The sequence below is a fragment of the Mixophyes fleayi genome, chromosome 4, assembly GCF_038048845.1.
Source record: "Mixophyes fleayi isolate aMixFle1 chromosome 4, aMixFle1.hap1, whole genome shotgun sequence".
Lineage (NCBI taxonomy): Eukaryota > Metazoa > Chordata > Amphibia > Anura > Limnodynastidae > Mixophyes > Mixophyes fleayi.
Window position 1 is genome coordinate 42,964,451 of NC_134405.1, and position 23,804 is coordinate 42,988,254.

General features: G+C 44.9%; 1 protein-coding gene across 3 annotated transcripts in view; it reads left to right on the forward strand.

The window, feature by feature from the left end:
- SLC44A2 (solute carrier family 44 member 2 (CTL2 blood group)) overlaps positions 1 to 1,913 on the forward strand; it is a 51,749-nt gene extending 49,836 nt beyond the window's left edge. For 2 of the 3 annotated variants that reach the window (XM_075206810.1, XM_075206811.1), the window contains exon 22: positions 707 to 1,230. In XM_075206810.1, the coding sequence (XP_075062911.1) occupies positions 707 to 828 (122 nt within the window). In that variant the 3' untranslated portion in view covers positions 829 to 1,230. The other variant, XM_075206812.1, reaches the window with a different exon arrangement.
- Positions 1,914 to 23,804: the final 21,891 nt, after the last annotated feature.

Consider the following 23,804-nt stretch of genomic DNA (forward strand, 5'->3'; position numbering starts at 1 on the left):
CTTTGGGACAGGCCTCCATCTTTTTTGTGAGGGCTTTTTCATGTAGCACATTGTGGGTGCTGGGTACAGTATTTTGCAGAAAGGAGAAGGAAGATTGGAGGGCTTTTCCAGTCCTAAAAGAGCTGTTTACTAGGATGAGGCATCTGATTGATTGGGCGATTCTGTATAATCCGTTGCTGCATTCACGTCCTCATAGGCAGTTTTGAAACTCCTGTCTAGCAATGCTGACTGCTCTGTCCTCTCACAGCTCTTCAGTGTCAATGATCCGTTCGCCATTAGTGCTATATGGGCCCTAATTACAGGGTGCTCTCCCAAAGTGGAAACCACATTTTAATGTCTTGATGGTCTGTCCTTTTATTAATCTTTTTATGTTTCCATTTTTTCCACACTTCTATCTAATCCCCAAACTTCTATCTAATCCTCTTCTCCTTTTATCTATTCTTTCCTCTTTGTTTCTGTATCCTATGCCCTGCTTTGCCACCGCCTCTGTCTCTCTGCCCTGCTCCCGCACCCCCTCTGTCTCTCTTCTGCCCTGCCCTGCCCACCCACCCCCTCTGTCTCTCTGCCCTGCTCCCACACCCCTTCTGTCTCTCTTCTGCCCTGCCCTGCCCAACCCCTCTGTCTCTCTTCTGCCCTGCCCTCCCCATCCCCTCTGTCTCTGTCTCTTATTCTCTCTGTCTTGCTGCCGGGCCTGATACTAAACAAGGTGAAGATTTGGAGAGGAATGATGGCTCCTTGGAGCGGCCATATTACATGTCCCCGGAACTCAGCCACATCCTCCTCAAAAAAGACCAAGAACTCTTAAAATCCAGCGAGAGCCAAAGCTGAAACTTCACCGGTTCCAATAACCTTTCCTTTTTCTGCTGAAACCACTAACACCTCCTCTGTACCTCGTACCCAGGAAAGAGACCAGTGTGTGTAGACACCAGGGCACTTCAAGATGCCGATAGGTCCATCAGTGTGTGACAGATTGTGGCCTTAACCGAGCTTGATATTTGTAGCAGAGGCCTGCTAAAGCCTCCTGCAAACTAAGGGTTAACCTCTACCTTTCTCCATGTGTGTACAGGACACCTGTAGTATGTAACCTGCCATCACCCAGTGCCTTGTTTTCAATATTGCATGACCTGCTCTCATATTTAATAAGCCCCGCTTTGTGTTTCTATAAGAACCTCTTCCTCTCCACCCCCCACTCCTGAGCCTCTTTCATATGTCCCCTCCTCATTCCCTTCTGCACAGTGGAAGATTTGGAACGGAACGACGGATCCACAGAGAGACCTTATTACATGTCCACCAACCTACAAAAACTACTAAACAAAAAGAACAAAGACCAGACTGAGAAATGACCTCTCTTCGTACCACCACCGCTCCTAATTCCCCAGGACAATACCTGAATTAACGGTGGACATCTTGGGTACTGCAAGACATGTATTTGTGTGTACCTTCCAAAATGCATACAGTTTTACATATATGTATAATCGACCTATATTTGTTACACATGATGGTTGGTGGTGTCGTGTGGGGTATATATATGTATGTATGGAGAGACGCAGCCACGTATATTGTATAAAGACATAAAACAAAAAAAGTGTTTAAATTTTCTTAATGAAATTCAGTGAGATGACAGCCATCTTTTATACGAATTTCCTGTCTCTTAGGGGCCAAATCCGGGCCCCGGACACTGCTCAGCTCAAAGATATATTTATACATAACTGGATTTTGTTTTTGTTAATGTTTTATATATAATTGCATGGAAAGTTGTGTGTTTTTATGTGTGTGTGTATATATAAGCATAATACAGTCTGCAATGTTTACTGAAATACCAAATTTAATTGCACCCCTGCAATTTGTATAAACTTGAGCTTTTGAAACCGTATGCAGAAACTAAACTTAAACAATAAAGAACTTTTTTTGTACCGTTGTGTCGTCATTGAAACTGTGCACTGAAAGTACCGTATTTCCCCAAGTATAAGACGCACCTTAGTTTTGGGGCCCAAAATGAAAAAAAAAAGCTTCCCGAGACGACTGGGGTCTCCCACTGCCTGCTGGACGTCCCGCGCCATCTCATGCTCTGAGCATGCTGCCCTCCTGGCGGTTTCCAAATTCCCGGGTGCCCCCGCCTTCTGAGCGTCCCCCCTGGCCCTGGTGGTTTCTAGCTGAGTGCCTTACCGCTACCTCTCGGAGCGCCTATCACGGCAATTGTGGCCTGTTTCCGCTGGAGACCAGGGGCTGGAGTTGGAACAGCCCGGCGGACCCGCTACTTCCGGTTACGCGGTGGGACTTCCGGCAGGGACACGCTGTTCCATACAGCCAGCGGGGACTCCTCTCCTCTCTCACATCCAGGTGCCGACTTCTTCATTGAGGTAAGTAAGACTTGCAGTGTATAAGACGCACCTTTTTTTTAGACCCAAAATTGGGGGGGAAAAAGGTGCGTCTTATACATGGGGAAATACGGTATGTTTTCTGGTGAGATGTAGATAGAGGCGTCTGGTACTTTTAGGTTTAGTTTATGTAAAAGATTGTTCAGTTGACATCAGGGGCTGACCTAGATGTAATTTTAGGGGGTGGGATTTTACATAATCACACCCCTCCTTCATTCTGATTGGCTGGCCCTGGAAAAACCCGCCCAGCACCCGCGATTGGCGCCGCCCCCTCCACCCGTTTTGATCGGCGGCTTGGATCCAAATTTAAAGGACTTGTGCTGCTGGGGGGCTGGATCCACCACTGGTTGACATAGCGGGCCTCATTTATGTACCTAGATTCGTGGCGAAGTGCAAAAAGAAGATTTAATTTTACAGAGAGAGAAATTTACATAACAGGATGGGGAGGGTGCGTTTCTAGGGGCGTTCCTTGCCATGCAGAAGGACACACGGCCATTTCTACACCGCAAAAGGAGTTGGCGCAGATCAGATCTTGTCCTATACTCTTAGTGGAAGAAGTTTTTTGCCGTCCAGTCGCCGCAGAAAGATATTTCTAGATGCACTTTGTCCAACATAAAACAAGAGCTTCAAATGCACAAAAGTGACACGTAATAAACACGGACGCATGTCTCATCCCATATTATATTGTATATTATTTAGTGGTGGTTGTAAAGGGGGTCGGAGGTTGATCTTTGCTGTGAGATTTACACTTAGCACTGGGCATCGTCAGATGTATTCGCTCTTCTACTTTGTAGTGACATCAGATGAAGGCTAGATTTCTTTCTTTCAGTGGCGCGATCAGTCCCTGTCTAAATTCTCTAACACAGACATAGAGAGAGACAGACTAGGGTGAATTTGATAGCAGCCAATTAACCTACCAGTATGTTTTTGGAGTGGGAGGAAACCGGAGCACCCGGAGGAAACCCACGCAAACACGGGGAGAACATACAAACTCCACACAGATAAGGCCATGGTCGGGAATTGAACTCATGACCCCAGCGCTGTGAGGCAGAAGTGCTAACCACTAGGCCACCATGCTGCCCCACTTAAATCATACCAGTGGTGCCATATCTTATGGTATTTATGTATGGCCTTTGTACTTTCATACATGAACCGACCTGGGGCACTCCGAAGAGGTGCGTAGTCCCGTCGTGTGCATCTTGGTTGGTGTTAAGTATACTCTGTGTACAATGTAAAAATGGATCTGCTGTAATCCAAGACAAGATGTGGCATGTATAGTACTTCTAACCAGCATATTTCACTCCTCACAAAGAGCCCCTAGATCGGTTTCCCATTTTATTCTGAGCAGATTTAATCCTCTCGGGGACACCTGAGGTAACAATAAGGCATAGAGCACAGAAAGTTTTATAGGACCCTACAAATCGTAATATGTTTTTAATCAGATAATCTGACATATGAAGCAAACCTTCAGGAAATGTGACATACAGTGCATGTCTCAGCTGTAGAAACCGGAAGAATTGGTTGTTGCGTAATGGGAAGGTCGTTCTCAATTGTTCATATGTAGCTAATTGACCAATGGGGTGAATTCCCGCATCCTTCCACATCATTGAACCCTCCAACCCCACCAGCTTCCTGAAAACAGTATTGAACCACAAGGGAGTGTCCGGGTCTAATCCTTCACCTCCCATAAGAGCATGGGATATTGTCCAAATCATTGATGCCTGTCGTATTATAGGGGCCACCTCACTAGGTCAGTGCTTAGATAACAAAACCTCCAAAGCTCCCAGGGAAGGGTCCACCTGCTCGCCCAAGAAGTGTCCGAGACTGGTGTTCTGTGTATCGCCCAACCAGGGGACCAAATGTGTAAGCTGGGAAGCAAGATAATACATTTTAAGATTGGGCAGGAGGCCAGTCCTTCTGAATTTTGGTTCTACATAATGTACACCCTAGCTCTCCTATCACTCCAGATCAGGGAAATGAGATGTTTATTAATGTTTTGGAGAACCTTCAACGGTATATACACCATGGAGTGTTGTAAGGGGTATAAGTACTTCGGTTGGATCACCATTTTTATCAAGTTGATCCTGCCATTGACAGTGAGAGGGAGCTTACGACATGTGTGGCTTTTGGTCTTTAGATATTCTGTTATTGGGTCAATATTTAGAGCAATATATTCCGATGCATGGGCTGTAATCAAGATACCTAAATATTTAAACCTGTTGGTCCACAGAAGTGACTGACAGTACACAGCACCTGGCGGAGGTTACCACCTCATTGGAAAAACCACAGACTTGTCCCAGTTTATCTTGATTCCTGAATATGAACCAAAGTCCTGAACCACCTCTAAAAGGTGAGACAAAGATCCATCAGGCTCCTCAAGGAAGACCAACATGTCATCTGCGTAAAGTGCTGTCAGTGACTCCTCCCATCTCTATGCATCTAAGGTGCTCATGGGAGTGGATCAAACGGTCCAAGGGCTCAATAGCTAAAGCAGACAGGGCAGGGGATAGCGGCAGCCCTGTCGAGTACCCCGACCCAGACCAAAACGGGGCTGTTGTGAATCCATTAACAATCATTCTTGCCGCTGGTGCAGAATAAAACAGCCTAACAAGACTAATAAACCTGGGTCCTATGCCAAATCGCTCTAGCACATGCCAGAGATAGTCCCACTCAACCAAGTCAAAGGCCTTGGCCGCATCCAAGGACACGGCCACTGCTCTCTCCCCAGCCGGGTCCTTTGAATCTGCGTAAATAGTCTTCTAACATTAATAAGTGTAGATTTGCCAGGTCTGATCTGGGTGGACAATCTCATGAATGAGCCCATTGAGCAGCAGAATTACAATCAGAGAACAGATAAGCGGTAAGGGAAGCCGCTGACAATACACCCAAGTAGAGCTGCTCTGCTCTCAGACTAACACCCACCGCCCACGTCTATAATACAAAATTGTCCTAACCCACATGCCCACATAACAGTACATCAGAATGCCGACACCAGATGGAAGCATAGTCTCTGCTCAACCGCCTGTGTCCAGTAGGGTACTAGGCTATCTGGATTAGAACGCCCACCTGCAAGCAAACTAAGGTGGGAGGAGCACCATATAGTCCTACTTAAGTTTGGTTTTTCCTCCGCACACATAATTTTTTTTATATTTACTAAACAGCGGGTTTGAAAAAGTGTAGATGTTGCCTATAGCAACTAATCAGATTCTAGTTATTTATTTAGTACATTCTACAAAATGACAGCTAGAATCTGATTGGTAGATCTTGTGCAGAATGGAGGTGTCGAGTAGGGAGATATTTCGAGACCAGTGAGGAGATGTATTTCGGTGCAATTTTGTTGACGGCCTTGTATGTTAGTAGAAGAATTTTATATTGGATTCGTTGAAATACAGGCAGCCAATGTAGAGACTGACAGAGTGGCTCAGCAGAGGAATAACGGTTTGTAAGGAAAATCAATCTAGCCGCTGCGTGCAAAATAGATTGTAGGGGTTCAAGTCTGACTTTGGGAAGACCAGTAAGGAGGGAATTGCAATAGTCGATGCGGGAGATGATGAGTGCATGAATTAATGTTTTTGCGGTGTCTTGTGTCAGATATGTGCGTATTCTGGAAATGTTTTTTAGGGGTATGTAACATGATTTAGATATAGAGTTGATGTGGGGAATAAACGACAGTTGTGAGTCAAGGATTACACCTAGGCAACGAGCTTGCGGGGTGAGATTTATGGTCATGTTATCAACAGAAATAGAAATATCAGGCAGGAAGCTTCTGTTTTTGGGTGGGAATATTATTAATTCAGTTTTTGAAAGATTAAGTTTGAGTTGGCGAGAAGACGTCCAAGATGAAATGGCAGAGAGACAGTCAGTAACGCGAGACAACACAGATGGTGAAAGATCAGGAGAGGATAGATAAATTTGTGTATCATCCGCATAGAGATGTTACTGAAATCCAAAGGAGCTTATTAGTTTTCCAAGAGAAGTGGTGTAGATAGAGAATAGCAGAGGACCTAGGACTGAGCCTTGTGGAACTCCATCTGATAAAGGAAGTGGAGCAGAGGTGGATCCAGAGAAATTAACACTGAAAGAGCGATTAGATAGGTAGGATGAGAACCAGGATAGGACAGTGCCTTCAAGACCTAGGGATTGTAGCATTTGTATGAGGAGAGAGTGGTCACCAGTGTCAAATGCAGCAGAGAGATCCAGGAAAATTAGAAGAGAGTAATGGTTATTATTTTTTGCTGTGATCAAATCATTGACAACCTTGGTCAGGCCACTGGAAACTTCCCTTTACAAGGCAGCGCTGCTTTAAATTTAAGCTGCGAAGATGCCGAACTCCCGCGAGTTGAAGAAACCGGGGTATGATACATTTACCCCTAAGAGAGATAGTATCTAATCCATGAATGAAGCCAGACAGCTAATTGTTTTTTATTCATATATTTCTAATTATCTATGAGTCTAAGGGGTATATTTACTAAACGGCGGGTTTGAAAAAGTGTAGATGTTGCCTATAGCAACCAATCAGATTCTAGTTATTTATTTAGTACATTCTACAAAATGACAGCTAGAATCTGATTGGTTGCTATAGGCAACAGCTCAACTTTTTCAAACCCACAGTTTAGTAAATATACCCCCAGGACTCCCACTCTAGGGTGAAACTTTAAAAGTGCAAAACCCATGTATATATATCCAAAGATCCCAAAAATCCTATCAGCCTACACCACTATCCATTTGTTGTGTTTCACTAATTCTATGTGAATTGAGATGCTGAATGTTGCTGATTTACTTTGACATATCTGAAAATAAATTCCATTTAATTTCTCACTATGCCACTAAAAATAGCTACAGTGAAATCATTACACACACATAGGGCCTGATTCATTAAGGAAAGTAAAGCAAAAAAAATCAGTAACTTTTCAACTAAGTAAAACCATGTTGCATTGGAGGGGGAAGTAAATTTAAAATGTGAGGACAGATTTATAGTTAGGATAGGGCATGTCCTAGATTAACTTTACATTTCAGTGTACAATTAAAGCTATCTAGTATTTGTGAGCTACATGAAAAAACAGACTCTATTTAACTTATGTGCAAATTAATAAACTAATTTGCCCCTCTTGATTTGTGACATAGTTTTTTCCAGGAGAAAACTTACTCAATTTTTGCCTTACTTTTCTTAATGAATCAGGCCCATAGTGTTTAGCATTCACCACTAGAGGGCAGAGGATCTATTAACACTTTGGACGCCCTTGTGTAATGATCCTCCAAAGAAAATCAAACTAGTTGTATGGACTTTCTTTCACACCTGCCACTTATCTGTGATGAAGGTTACAGGAAGGGAGATGGAGATAGGCACCTGCAAAGCTACATTCAATCAATGGAGTTATGCTTCTGATGCATCTAAAACGCGTGAGGGCCTATGTGTCTTCAACGTGGTTTAACTGACCGGAGTACAACTGGACAACGAATCCATATCAAATGCATTTTTAATGTGCTAAGCTGACCTCCATTCATTGAGTTGCATTAAAACCCACACACACGCTGGCCACACGCCCTGCCATGTAGGGCTGTTGTCCCAATATCACCCCTGAGGTGGCTGGGTGCCTGCGGTCATCTGTACAGCACCCTAACGAACACCAGGGATGCCGGCAACTGGATCTCATTCACCCACAGGTGTCACCAAACTGGCTGCCAATCCTTTCACTGACCTCTTATGGATGATATACAGGGTCAAACGCAGGATTTTTAGAGGGGGGTTTCCACACCACGCCACCAGTGGGCGCGACCAGCATGCATGGGGGCATAGCTATAATATTAGACAGTGCTTGGCTGCTCTCCAACTCTTCCTATCCCCATAATATACATGGGCAATGCTGCGTGCACTACTGTTAGGTGCACACAACTCTCCCTTTTCAAGCAGAAATGTGTGAAGCGGGGGCATGGTCCAGCCACCTCAATTATACAGTGCCCCAGGCTTGGAGGGGGAGTTTCCGGCACTAGGAACCCTCCCCCCACCCCCTTGGTTTGCCTATGATATAGTTGCAGCTTTGAATAAAATTATTAAGCTATATGTAGTTACTGGTCAGAGCTGCTTCGTAGCTTTTCTCTTTCAGGGACCTATTTATCAACCTTCAAAGATTTTAAAATAGCATTAGTAACAAGGCTATTTATTATTATAGGATTGCAGCAGATATCTGGATAGAGCCTCGTAAGAGAGAGAGATCTTTAGATTCCCCCCTGGTAGCCTTCGTGCTCCCCCATCGCAAAGTCTCCCTGGCCCCAGCAGTTTGGGATCACTTTACTATAAACTATTGGCCAGGACAGGCTCCTATCAGAGTGCATTTCAAACAGTGAAAAAATATGGAAGTATGAGGGAAACGTTATATAAAGTATGTGTGTCATGTTACATTCCTTAATGTTCTGATGGAATGGTTTTCTAAGCTTCTCCTACACAATTCACAGACCTTTAAAGTTTTTCCAATAACAAAACTGCCCACTGCTCTTTATATGCCAGTAGCTACCACCTTACGGTTGCCATGCCTTGTCTCCTGTAGTCACTGTAGAAAGGCTGAAAATGAAATTTTCCTGCAGCGACTATGGGCCTGATGCAGTGTGAGTACTATGCTAGTTTATGTAGCGTACATTTAGAGTAATTGCTCTAGGAATGTCCAGAAAGTGGCCACACGTATATCTATCTGACTTACAGAATTCTGGCATATAGACCAAGAGGGGGCGTTCTTATGTAGGCCGAGTACAGCCAGGGCACGTTGGTGCAATTTGTAACACACGCAGCCTGGGACACGCATATACATCTGATAGAGCCGTACTATTTGCGGGTGCTCAAGACAAGTACAAATAGCGGAAGAAGATGACAGTCACCAGCCCTGGTGATACGCTTGTGATTGGCTGTTTGTAAATGCACCACTGACTGATTGGTGCTTTCTTCTTTGCCCGGCCATATAAAACGCTTCTGTGTGCGCGTTAAAGCAATTTTTCCATACACGAGACGGAGAAGTTTCTGATGTATTAGAGAGGGCTTTGAAGTTTTTATTGATGCCAGTATAAAAACAAATGGTTAAAAACATGGGCGTGTTTGTGAGCGTCTGGTATAACCGGGTCGCATGTACTGCTGATGCTGACCTGCATGCCTCTTAAAATGCCTCCGATTCATCATATGGGCGTAAATACCTTATTTCTGTGTATCTTTTAACGTATATTACACACAATTTATAACCAACTCTGCATCAGGCCTTATGTGAGGAGTGCGATGTCCTGACAAAGGAAAAACAGAGGGAGAAGTAACTTCCCTTCCCCAAACTTTATCATACAGTGCCTGCATGGTTATATGTCTTAGTAGTGGTGCCAAGACAATTATGCAATTGGAATCTCCACTCTATGCACTGTGCAGGATGCCTTTCCATTCTAACGCTCCGATTGGTTAGAGTATGCTCTAGCCCCACCCACTTCAAAACTGGGTGCACATGAAATGAAGAATGGATACAAGAACCAGGAGCAAATGCAGGATTTGTAGAGGGGGGTTTCCACGCTACTACGCCAATGGGTGTGACCAGCATGCATGGGGGCGTGGCTATAATATTAGACAGTGCTTGGCTGTTCTCCAACTCTTCCTATCCCCATAATATACTTGGGCAATGCTGCGTGCGGCTCTCCCTTTTCAAGCAGAGCTGTGTGAAGTGGGAGCAGGGTCCAGCCACCTCAATTATACAGTGCCCCAGGCTTGGAGGGGGGTTTCCAGGCACTAGGAAACCCCCTCTGTTTGTCTATGAGAACTATTGTCAAACTCAACCTAAAAATTACATTTAAGATTAATTAATTAAACCCAGTTGGAAAACAAGTAACAAGAATGACAAGTGAGGCCATAAGACGAACGTACTTAAATGCATTTGTTTGTGCGAAGTCATTTACTTACCTATAAGGGGTTAGGTTTCACTCTATACTCCAGCCAATGTTATTCAAGGGGGTGGGCCTGTGACTGCCCTATATATTCTTCCCCCAGTGGCTGATGGGCCTCTTTTTCTGCACAAATTCCCTCCCACCCTCCCTTATCCCGGTTTAGGTGCAGATCCGTGGCGGATTTATTAACCCCTTCTTTTTTCCTACTTACAGTCGAGGCACATTAGGCAGGAAAGCTTTTGCGGTCAGCGACTAATACATGCAGTGTTATTGCAGATTGGCAGCAGATCACTGTCCCTTTCAAAGCAACGTGGCTCTTGGTCCTATTGTGTGGGGGGCCCCTTGTCCTGCTTTGTGTGGGCACATCATTGTGAGTCCACAAGGGGAGTAGTCACTCTGACGCCAGATTTATCATCGGCCAAATCGTAAAGGAATATAGCCTAGGACCAGTGGTTAGTGCCAAACGGCCATTCACTGTATTGGTTCGAGTATTAGTTGGTAGCTGACCTGCAAAACCTTTCGACGCCACCATAATTTATGTTAATTAATAAACTGTGACCTTTTTGCCAAACCTTACATTTGTGTCAGTGTCTTTATTTATTGGTACGAGTATTAAGGTTAACAAGTAGATTAGATTGGGTAATGAAGAGGGACGTCAACAGTATGTAGTTTATAAAGAAATAACAGCATCAGCGGGTGCCATATATGAGTGTGTGTTTGTATGCAGCATGTGCCAGTAAGACACATGTTCTCTTATCGGCCATCCAATCAGCCGGTTGCTAAACCTCATCTTCCTGTCTGACATGACAGCTGCCTGTAAACAATGTCTGCCAGATTTCTCATGAAATGGTATTACGTGATCTCTGCGCTGTACCAAGATGTGACTGGAAGTCAGCAAACTCCCTAATCTTGTGGTTAACTGCTAATAGTTGTAAAGGACGAGGAGACGCTGATGAAACATCCTGTGGAAATTCATTAAAAAAAATGCAGTGTTGTCTCTTCTTTCACTAAAGCTAAGAAAAGTTCTGCTTAATCACAGAATCATTCTGAAGTTGCACAAAACATGCTGTCTTATTTCTACGAGTGTCCATCACAGGTCACTGAGGGTCATTTCCCCACACTCTTATCTCATTTGCATGATCACTTCCTACAAAATGAAATCCATTTCTGCAGGTCTAGCAACACCATGTGCGTGAATTTTTGGTGCACCCCTCCCAAAATAAAAGTTTAGAAATTACACTTTTATTACTAACTGAAAAAATAATTAACTAAAAGAATGTAACTAAAGATAATAACGGAAAAACCAGATCCTCTCAAGCATGTAACAAAATGAAATAATACAAATGTGATTTATTATAATATACCTATATATGACATTGTTCCTCTCCTTCATCACACTGCTCCTCTTCATTACATTGCTCCCCTCCTTCATGAGACTGCTCATCCCCCTCCATCATAACACTGCTCCCCTCCTTCATGACACTGCTACCCTCCTTCATGACACTGCTCCCCTTCATCACATTGCTCCCGTCCTTCATGACACTGTTCATCTCCCTCCTTCATCACACTGCTCCCCTTCTTCATCACACTGCTACCCTCCTCCTTCATCACACTGCTGCTCTCCTTCATCACACTGCTGCCCCCTTCATCCCACTGCTCCCCTCCTTCATCACACTACTCCCCTCCTCCTTCATCACACTGCTGCTCTCCTTCATCACACTGCTGCTCTCCTTCATCACACTGCTGCCCCCTTCATCCCACTGCTCCACTCCTTCAACACACTGCTCCCCTCCTTCATCACACTCCTCCTCTCCTTCATCACACTGCTGCCCCCTCCATCCCACTGCTCCACTCCTTCATCACACTGCTCCCCTTCTTCATCACACTGCTACCCCCTCCTCCTTCATTACACTGCTGCTCTCCTTCATCACACTGCTGCCCCCTTCATCCCACTGCTCCCCTCCTTCATCACACTGCTGCCCCCTTCATCACACTGCTGCCCCCTTCATCCCACTGCTCCACTCCTTCATCACACTGCTCCCCTCCTTCATCCCACTGCTCCTCTCCTTCATCACACTGCTCCCCTTCTTCATCACACTGCTGCCCCCTTCATCACACTGCTGCCCCCTTCATCCCACTGCTCCCCTCCTTCATCACACTGCTGCCCCCTTCATCCCACTGCTCCCCTCCTTCATCACACTGCTGCCCCCTTCATCACACTGCTTCCCGCTTCATCCCACTGCTCCACTCCTTCATCACACTGCTCCCCTCCTTCATCACACTGCTCCTCTCCTTCATCACACTGCTCCCCTTCTTCATCACACTGCTGCCCCCTTCATCACACTGCTGCCCCCTTCATCCCACTGCTCCACTCCTTCATCACACTGCTACCCCCTCCTCCTTCATCACACTGCTGCTCTCCTTCATCACATTGCTGCCCCCTTCATCCCACTGCTCCCCTCCTTCATCACACTGCTCCACTCCTTCATCACACTGCTCCCCTCCTTCATCACACTGCTCCTCTCCTTCATCACACTGCTCCCCTCCTTCATCACACTGCTCCACTCCTTCATCACACTGCTCCCCTCCTTCATCACATTGCTGCTCTCCTTCATCACACTGCTGCCCCCTTCATCCCACTGCTCCACTCCTTCATCACACTGCTGCCCCCTTCATCCCACTGCTCCACTCCTTCATCACACTGCTCCCCTCCTTCATCACACTGCTCCTCTCCTTCATCACACTGCTCCCCTCCTTCATCACACTGCTCCACTCCTTCATCACACTGCTCCCCTCCTTCATCACACTGTTCCTCTCCTTCATCACACTGCTCCCCTTCTTCATCACACTGCTGCTCTCCTTCATCACACTGCTGCCCCCTTCATCCCACTGCTCCACTCCTTCAACACACTGCTCCCCTCCTTCATCACACTGCTGCCCCCTTCATCCCACTGCTCCACTCCTTCATCACACTGCTACCCACTCCTCCTTCATCACACTGCTCCCCTTCTTCATCACACTGCTCCCCTTCTTCATCACACTGCTACCCCCTCCTCCTTCATCACACTGCTGCTCTCCTTCATCACACTGCTGCCCCCTTCATCCCACTGCTGCCCCCTTCATCACACTGCTGCCCCCTTCATCCCACTGCTCCACTCCTTCATCACACTGCTCCCCTCCTTCATCACACTGCTCCTCTCCTTCATCACACTGCTCCCCTTCTTCATCACACTGCTGCCCCCTTCATCACACTGCTGTCCCCTTCATCCCACTGCTCCACTCCTTCATCACACTGCTATCCCCTCCTCCTTCATTACACTGCTGCTCTCCTTCATCACACTGCTGCCCCCTTCATCCCACTGCTCCACTCCTTCAACACACTGCTCCCCTTCTTCATCACACTGCTCCCCTTCGTCATCACACTGCTCCCCTTCTTCATCACACTGCTACCCCCTCCTTCATCACACTGCTACCCCCTCCTCCTTCATCACACTGCTGCTCTTCTACATCACTGCTGCCCCCTTCATCCCACTGCTCCCCTTCTTCATCACACTGCTACCCCCTCCTCCTTCATCACACTGCTCCCCTTCTTCATCACACTGTTCCCCTTCATCACACTGCTGCCCCCTTCATCCCACTGCTCCACTCCTTCATCACACTGCTACCCCCTCCTCCTTCATCACACTGCTGCTCTCCTTCATCACACTGCTGCCCCCTTCATCACACTACTCCCCTCCTTCATCACACTGCTCCCCTTCTTCATCCCACTGCTCCCCTTCTTCATCCCACTGCTCCCCTTCTTCATCACACTGTTCCCCTTCATCACACTGCTGCCCCCTTCATCACACTGTTGCCCCCTTTATCACACTACTCCCCTCCTTCATCACACTGGTCCACTCCTTCATCACACTGCTCCCCTCCTTCATCACACTGGTCCACTCCTTCATCACACTGCTCCCCTCCTTCATCACACTGCTCCCCTTCTTTATCACACTGCACCACCCCTCCTTCCTCACACTGCTCCACCCCTCCTTCATCACACTGCTCCTCTCCTTCATCACACTGCTGCCCCCTTCATCACACTGCTCCCCTTTATAAAAAGCTTATTTTCTTCTGTCTTCTCTGCTGGCTGCAGCTCCTCACTGACAGCGTCGGGAAGTGATGATGCCATCACCCCCGACAGTCAGTAAGAAAGAGGGCACGGCCCCCCACAAATGCAGAAGGGGGGAGCGAGGCTCCGACTATACTTTGCACTGGGTATATCTGCACCGTGCAGGGTGCCCCCTAAGTCTCGGTTGCACGTGCCTTGAGCAAGCACTGCTTTTCTACTCTGTATCAAGCTTTGTGTGCATCTTAGACTTGTGGCCTCTTAGCGGCAAATCGATGCTGTAAGATTGTGCTGTATGTGAAACGAAGGTCATACATACATTTAGTTCTACTTTAGGGGAATCACAGCCTATTGTCTTTCACAGAATACTCTCTCCTCCAATGTTATTAAAAATAGTTTAATACATAAGAATCTGTATACAGTTTCTCAAACTCTGTCATGGCAGCTCAGTCTATTTCAACTTGGCGTGATAAGTGGAGTTTTTTGTCACGTTAAAATAGCGCTCTATTTTGCTCCCAAAATTCTGCTACGAATACTTATTACTAAATGACTGACCGGGACTCCCCTTAACCGCTCAGCCAATCACTGTCTTCTGAATACTATTGCTTGAAAGTTGAAGGTCACTCAGCATCAGCTACAAAATGATTCCTCTGACAGGTACATAGAATTTTACAGATATCTATTTTATATTGAAATAAAAATTGCCACCACATTCTACTGTATCATGAACGATACTATTGTTATTCATGTTTGTATGTTTTGAATATAACAACTTTCAGATGTCATTGAAGCGGACCACGGTTGGCCGATTCTGCTCCTGGGCCTCAGCAAGAGGTTCCATTACCATGTGAATTGACAGATCTGGTCATTCAGCACTCGTGAAGAGTGGTTGGATCAACTGAGAGCTTACTGGTGTGGTTGGCGGATAACGGCATCATACGTACAGCCAGAAGCAGTAATCTGCTGGATTCTATGGTTATGCCTGAAAATGAGTCAATTGGTTTCTGTTGGGTCAGTTTTTTGGTCAGCACACGTGGCACTGTAATCATACCCGTGCCAGTTTCTTTCTAATAAAATGTCTCACAAAGATCAAATTGCCTATAGCCAAACTCAGTGCTTTAGACCAAATTGTCCCACCAGTGAAACGCGTCAGTTCATTAGCTTACTAGAAAGTATGGGGTGTTGTGCATTCGGGACATTTGGCCCAATGATCAGACTTGCACATGTGGCCAGATTCTGAGACCATGCTTAATATCAGTTTCCTAACAACCTGATTGAGTTGTGCGTCTCTGTTGCATTTGGAAAAGGCAAAAGACACAGAGGTGGGAGAAAATTAGCAGAGAAATGTTTATCCTATGAGATGAGGAGCGAGTGGAAGGATCACATATGCTACATGTCACTTGTTTACAACCAGATAATAGCTGTGATCAGTCTAGTTAGACTAAGGCAGACGTCTGATACTCACGAGCTATTGGTTTCTAGTGAATTTATAATTATATATATATATATATATATATATATATATATATATATATATATACACATATAGCACCACCATTTCTGCAGCGCGGTACAGAAAATATTTGTCACTCACATCAGTCCATGCCCCATTGGAGCTTACAGTCTAAATTCCCTAACACACACACACACACTAGGGTTAATATTATCAGCAGCCAATTGACCTATCAGTATGTGTTTGGAGTGTGGGAGGAAATCCACGCAAACACAGGGAGAGCATACAAACCCCACACAGATAAGGCCATGGTCGGGAATTGAACTCATGGCCCCAGCGCTGTGAGCAGAAATACTAACCACTGAGCACAAAATGACTGCTTCCACTCCAGGACTGTGACCTTACGTCTCTAGTCCATCCACATTGCACTGCTATGAAAGCCATGCCTAGGGGGACTGTGTGTTATGGCAGGAGTGGGGCACAGGACCCACAGGAAACAGTTGGGACACAAAAGATTCTAAAACCATTGTAATGGAACATAGCAGGTAGGAAAGGGGTGTTGGATGAGCTTGACCTTTATTAGTTGGCTCTCAGTTTTACCCCTGCAAATCTGCCTCCATGGATCCAGGTCTATGTGGCATCTCCACAAATTGGGATCTGGCTCCTGATCAATCCTGGCACCCCACCATCAGTATATTTTATTATATTGTCCTGGAATGTTGGCCGATTTATTTCCATGAACAGGTCTTGCAAGTGTCTTTCTCTGCTTTCCAGGCATGACTTTATATCATCAGGCAGAGTTTATTGTCTTTGCCAATGCATAGGACACAAAGTTGCCCTCCAGATACATTTGTAACCAATGCATATTCATGTTTTACTCAGGAAACCCTTAGGGCTAGATTTACTAAACTGCGGGTTTAAAGAAGTGGAGATGTTGCCTATAGCAACCAATCAGATTCTAGCTTTCATTTTGTAGAATGCACTAAATAAATGATAGCTAGAATCTGATTGGTTGCTATAGGCAACATCTCCACTTTTTCAAACCCGCCGTTTAGTAAATATACCCCTTAGACTCATAGATAATTAGAAATATATGAATAAAAAACAATTAGCTGTCTGGCTTCATTCATAGATTAGATACTATCTCTCTTAGGGGTAAATGTATCATACCCCGGTTTCTTCAACTCGCGGGAGTTCGGCATCTTCGCAGCTTAAATTTAAAGCAGCGCTGCCTTGTAAAGGGAAGTTTCCAGTGGCCTGACCAAGGTTGTCAATGATTTGATCACAGCAAAAAATAATAACCATTACTCTCTTCTAATTTTCCTGGATCTCTCTGCTACATTTGACACTCTTGACCACTCTCTCCTCATACAAATGCTACAATCCCTAGGTCTTGAAGGCACTGTCCTATCCTGGTTCTCATCCTACCTATCTAATCGCTCTTTCAGTGTTAATTTCTCTGGATCCACCTCTGCTCCACTTCCTTTATCAGATGGAGTTCCACAAGGCTCAGTCCTAGGTCCTCTGCTATTCTCTATCTACACCACTTCTCTTGGAAAACTAATAAGCTCCTTTGGATTTCAGTAACATCTCTATGCGGATGATACACAAATTTATCTATCCTCTCCTGATCTTTCACCATCTGTGTTGTCTCGCGTTACTGACTGTCTTTCTGCCATTTCATCTTGGATGTCTTCTCGCCAACTCAAACTTAATCTTTCAAAAACTGAATTAATAATATTCCCACCCAAAAACAGAAGCTTCCTGCCTGACATTTCTATTTCTGTTGATAACATGACCATAAATCTCACCCCGCAAGCTCGTTGCCTAGGTCAAATCCTTGACTCACAACTGTCATTTATTCCCCACATCAATTCTATATCTAAATCATGTTACATACACCTAAAGAACATTTCCAGAATACGCACATATCTGACACAAGACACCGCAAAAACATTAATTCATGCACTCATCATCTCCCGCATCGACTATTGCAATTCCCTCCTTACTGGTCTTCCCAAAGTCAGACTTGAACCCCTACAATCTATTTTGCACGCAGCGGCTAGATTGATTTTCCTTACAAACCGTTATTCCTCTGCTGAGCCACTCTGTCAGTCTCTACATTGGCTGCCTGTATTTCAACGAATCCAATATAAAATTCTTCTACTAACATACAAGGCCGTCAACAAAATTGCACCGAAATACATTTCCTCACTTGTCTCGAAATATCTCCCTACTCGACACCTCCATTCTGCACAAGATCTACGTCTCTCCTCCACTGTCATCACATCCTCCCATTCTCGGTTACAGGATTTTTTCCGGGCTGCACCCACTTTGTGGAATTCCCTTCCTCGCACAGTAAGACTTTACTCTGGTCTTCAAACCTTCAAGCGTTCACTGAAAACCCACCTCTTCAGACAAGGTTATGATATTGCTCAACCACCATCTTAATTTCCCTAGACTACCCTATTACCACCCTCTACACAGCTAATGCAAGACAACAACCCTCTGACCAACATTGCCACACACACAGCCCACTCTGTACTTTTACCTGGTCCAGTGTGCAATATGATGTAGCACATGCCCTTGTGTTTCTAACTCCCATTGTCCTATAGATTGTAAGCTTTCGAGCAGGGTTCTCTTACCTCTCTGTCTGTATGTATTACCCAGTATTGTCTTATCAATGTTTGTTCCCAATTGTAAAGCGCAACGGAATTTTCTGGCGCTATATAAATAAATGTTGATGATGATGATGATGATGATCTAACGGTTCCTCACTGTTGGTTTTCAGGGATGAGTTAATAAAGGGGCATTTACCCTGCACCCACCATGGACTGTGGTCCCAAAATGACACTTCCTTGTAATGCAGTTTAGACAGAATATGTTGTAAACACAATAGTCCCATGTTTCAAAGACGGGTGTCTTATGTTTTGAGTGAGACGCTGCTTGATCAAGATAACTGTGAGATCTATCAATTCAAACTAAAATACAATACACTTAGTAACATAAAAATTAAATAATGCAAACCCTAACATCTCCCTAACATTTGCCCAACTGAACCTACACTATGCTTTAATAATACAGTTCAAGGGGATCTACACCTCTGCACAACCCCAACTTTTTAAATGCTGCCCCACCTAGCAAATTAGCAGGCTACCCCTGGGCTAAACACCACATTCTCCCACCCCTGCCCTCGGAATTCCCACCTGGAGTTGGGTAACTGGACCATGCGGTTTATCAGGAATAGTACATTGCTTGGCCCCATAGCAAAATTTAGGAAAGTGCCCGGTGATGCGGCTCTAGCAACCGGAGCCCCCACTCTCACACGGGAAGCCTTGGAGTGTGTGGTGACCCGGCATTGCTGGGGCCACTCTCAACACCGGGCTCCGTGGCAGCCGCACTCTCTGCAGTGGGGGTAGTTGCGCCACCTCTAGGTAGCCGCTGCTGCTCACGGTGCAGACCTATTCTATCCAGCTCTGTGGAATATTAAGTCCCTCTGTGATAGGCAAGTGGCGAAAGAAATGTCAATGGACCACCATCACCACTGGTACAATGGTACTAGTGATGAACAATGGTAATTTGTTCCGTTAAGTCCTCTGTCATTGCTGCAAATAGCGCTTTGACAGATGTTACCTAATGGGGCAAAAATGTGAATAATGCTAAATAGGCCCCTAAACTGTAATAACTTAAGAAGCCCTCACACAAAATAATAATAATTGTCCTGCTTGATATACAGGTATGAAACCTATTAGCCGGAAACACATTATCATGAAAGAAAATAAAGTGAATTATTGCAATAATTTAGTGAATATGTAATACACAGATATAATCATTGGGTGTTTCTTCCTGTAGTCACTGCTAGGAGCACTGCTAAACATGCCATGGGCACATCCCATCAACCAGGTGGTGGCCAATAGAGCTAAAAACAATTCTGACGGTGTTAACTTTTTTGGAACCGTTTCAGATTTTTACCTGGCTCTTAGTTTATTACAGTTCCTAAGTATATTACAGTTCCAATTACACACATCATGAAAACTAGTGACAAGGAAAACATCACAATATTTTAGTTGTGTAGGTAATATTTTGTAAATAGAAACGCTAACTTATATGTAATTCTCAGTTACATACACTCCTACAAAACAGGTTTTTGCTTGTGGGGGTAACACAGGTCCCCTCGCCCGTTATTAGTGAGCAATTCCCCTGATCCACGTGGCTCCTCCCATCAGAACGTGCACATTTTTGGTACCTCACTAGTCAAGTTCACCTAAACTTGTAGGCCCCAGTTTTGCCCTTAGGTAGATGAAACTTCTTTCTGTAACTATTTTAGATAGATAGATAGATAGATAGATAGATAGATAGATAGATAGATAGATAGATAGATTGATATACACACAGAAATGTATTTTGTAAACCTAACAATTTGGAAGTTTGTCCTTTATGATGAAGTTAAGCTGTATTTTTTACATATATATCCAAAATGGGTGACTGATTTTTATTTTGGTTGTTAATTTTAACATTCTGCTCCTACATCTTATAAAACATGGGGTAAAATAATTTTTTCTTACATACCCACTCATAGACAGCTCTTAACTGTCTGTTCTGGGCCAAGTACTAACACTTACATCCAAGCTTAGTGACATCACAGAGTGTGTTTATGATGTAAGTCAGTCACATGACCAGCCCAGACCACACTTTTGCTTCTCACCTGTCTGCATTCTGAATAGAGCGGAATACGATCTCTGTTTATTATATTTTAAAGGGTACTAATGCTTTCAGGTGTTATTTAATAATCACAGTTGTTTTGTTGGCATTTGTAGATAAATAAACCCTGATAAAGCAGTAATTTCCAGAAGTGAAATAACTAACTTTAGTCCAGCTATATACAATGTTTCAATTGATATCAATATAAATACACCTGTCAGTGAGAGGTCCCCTGTTGGTTAGCTATTAATTATTTGAAGTAAAAGCTTCATCGAGAAGATCTAAGAACATTCAAAGCAAATTGAGGAAATATTTAAAAAAATAAAGCAACAATCAGGGGAAGGACACAATAAGATTCAAAGACTTTCAATAGGAAATGTTAACAATATGTAATAACTATATAGAACAGGTCATTCTCCAAAAGCAAGCATCCGTGCGAGAAGGAGGGCACTTATTAGAGAGACCACCAAAAGGCCTGTGACAACAGAGCTACAGCCTTCCAGAAATTTCCCATAGGACAACAATATAAGGCCAAGTTTATTAGAAGCCAATTAACGCGCAAGGAGGTTTTTAGACTGTGGAAGGAAACCCACACGCACATGAGGAGAACTTTTAAACTTTGTGCAGCTAGTGCTCTGGTCGAAAAGTGAACAGAATGCTAGCGCTGCAGTGCACATCTGTGCACTATTATAGTGACGAAACTACTGTGGATGCAGGGCGAGTGGCCAATAGCGGGCCTGGAGGTGAGGGGAATGCCAGGTACCACCTCCAAGGTGGTTGCTCCACCTCAATCATTTACAAATATTTACCTGACAGTAAGCTAATTGAACAATAACAGGCTTTCCTGCTCCTATAATGGCTGACGACAGAGCACAATAGTTTGTAATGAGGTTGATAAGCTTATAAACCACGCCACCCGGTTTAGCTGCTGCTGCTGCTTGATCTACTCGTGTGTAAATATTAGTTGCATTTACAGGTTAGATCATACTTGCCAACTCTCCCAGAAAGTCCGGGAGACTCCCGAAATTCGGGTCAGTCTTTCGGGCTCCCGCGAGAGCTGGCATTTCTCTCGCATCCCGGAACTCCCTTGTCAAAATGACGCGATTCACAGTGAAGCGCGTCATTTTGGCCCCGCCCTCGTTACAAAACGGCACTTTACTTGTGGGGGCGGGGCCAAAATGACGCGATTTTATGCGCCCCCCCCCCCCCCCCCCCCTGCCCATTAGTCATGCCCCTCTCCCAGACGTCGCCTATTGAAAGTAGGCAAGTATGGGTTAGATAAACCTGGATTACATTCATGTGATGGAGAAGTTCCTGCTGAGGGGCTTTGTTAACCCAAAACAAGATCTGCCTGACCATAGGAGAGGATCCATGAGAGGCTCCAGCCGTCACAAACATCAGGGGACTGGTTGGATGGACTGATCCACTCAGCACAATTTAGGATTTAATTTTGACCTATGATTCTTCTATATTACAGAAGTCCTGTGTATAACATATAGGTGGATTCATATAAAAGAGCCTAACACAGATAATTTGAGGAATGGGTTTGATCACTGTGAAGCTGTATTTTACATGCACCTTAGACATAGTAGGTTAATTGGCTGCTATCAAATTGACCCTAGTCTGTGTCTCTCTCTGTCTGTCTCTGTGTGTGTGTGTGTGTTAGGGAATTTAGACTGTAAGCCCTAATGGAGCAGGAACTGATGTGAGTGAGTTCTCTGTACAGCGCTGCGGAATTAGTGGTGCTATATAAATAAATGGTAATAATAATAATAATAATAATAGTTGCCTAATCTCCCGCAGTGTCCTGGAGACTCCTGAATCCTATAATATATGCAATGCAAAATGCACCTATCAGCTGCATCAGCTGCAGAGGTGAATCCACAACCAACCAATAAGAGGCGGCTAGTTGTGCTGGAGACCGCCATCGTCACCAGCGTGTATCTGCCCTCTAGCTGGTGCATAAGATACGGCGTATTTATGCGTTTCCGTGCCGGTCTGCCTCAGCCGCATTCACGCCCCGACTGTACTCGGCCTGCGTTAAATTGTCCTTCCTTCCTCTGCTCCACCTCTCCAGCTATAAGGGAGCCCAGGTGTCAGGCGCACACAAGTCTGCGTGCTTATACGTGTGCTCTCTTTATGGGCAGTGCACATTTTCGCAAGATGCGCAAACATGCCCTGAGTAAGCAGTGGCGTCATAAGCCTGGTCCCACCCACTTGATGATGCAAATCATGTCGGAAAGGAAGTTATGAAAAGTAGGTGTGACCTTAACCTTCCAATAAGTCAACTGAAGTACACTGAAGTGACTGATAACAGAGAACAATAGCTTTAACTCTGTCTACATATCCAGTGAATAAATATCCTGGGTAACATTTATGTAAGTGTCTGCAGTGTAAAATTGTTCCTTTCAGTTTGGCTTCTCCCCCATATTTACCAACTGTCCTGTGATATGTTCTCTCCCTTCATCCGCCCCCTGCAACAAGCTTTGACATTGTGACATAGTAGATGAGCCACATACAGTTGCAACATTTCCACTCCATAAACAAGTGTGGCAGCCTTAAAGCAGCAGGTACCTGAGAGTAACATTATTTCTGTCTGCCTGCTCCTTATTTAAGACTGGTTCTGCGATTTTCCATTAATATGTCTCATTTTTTTAAAAAGACATTATAATTTTCTATTTTTTTCCCACCAAAGAACACTTGTAGAAATGCGCTTACCTGCATAAGCAGTGATTATTTTATTTTGTATTCTTTATCTTCATTAAATGTTTAAACAACTCCCCTGTTATGTACTCTGTGATACCTGCAGAACTGGATTAAACCACAAGGGCCCATGTTAAAATGAGCTGAGAAACCAGAATAGGAACTTTATAATGTATAGAGAATCACCTTTACAGGACTGGTATCATGGATTGCAGAGCATGTTGTACCATGCAGAGGGGGCAGGGGTGCTGTACCATGCAGAGGGGTCAGGGGTGCTTTACCAAGCAGAGGGGGCAGGGGTGCTGTACCATTCAGAGGGGGCAGGGGTGCTGTACCATGCAGAGGGGGCAGGGGTGCTGTACCATGCAGACGGGGCAGGGGTGCTGTACCATGCAGAGGGGGCAGGCGTGCTGTACCAAGCAGAGGGGGCAGGGGTGCTGTACCATTCAGAGGGGGCAGGGGTGCTCTACCATGCAGAGGGGGCAGAGGTGTTGTACCAAGCAGAGGGGGCAGGGGTGCTGTACCATGCAGAGGGGGCAGGGGTGCTGTACCATTC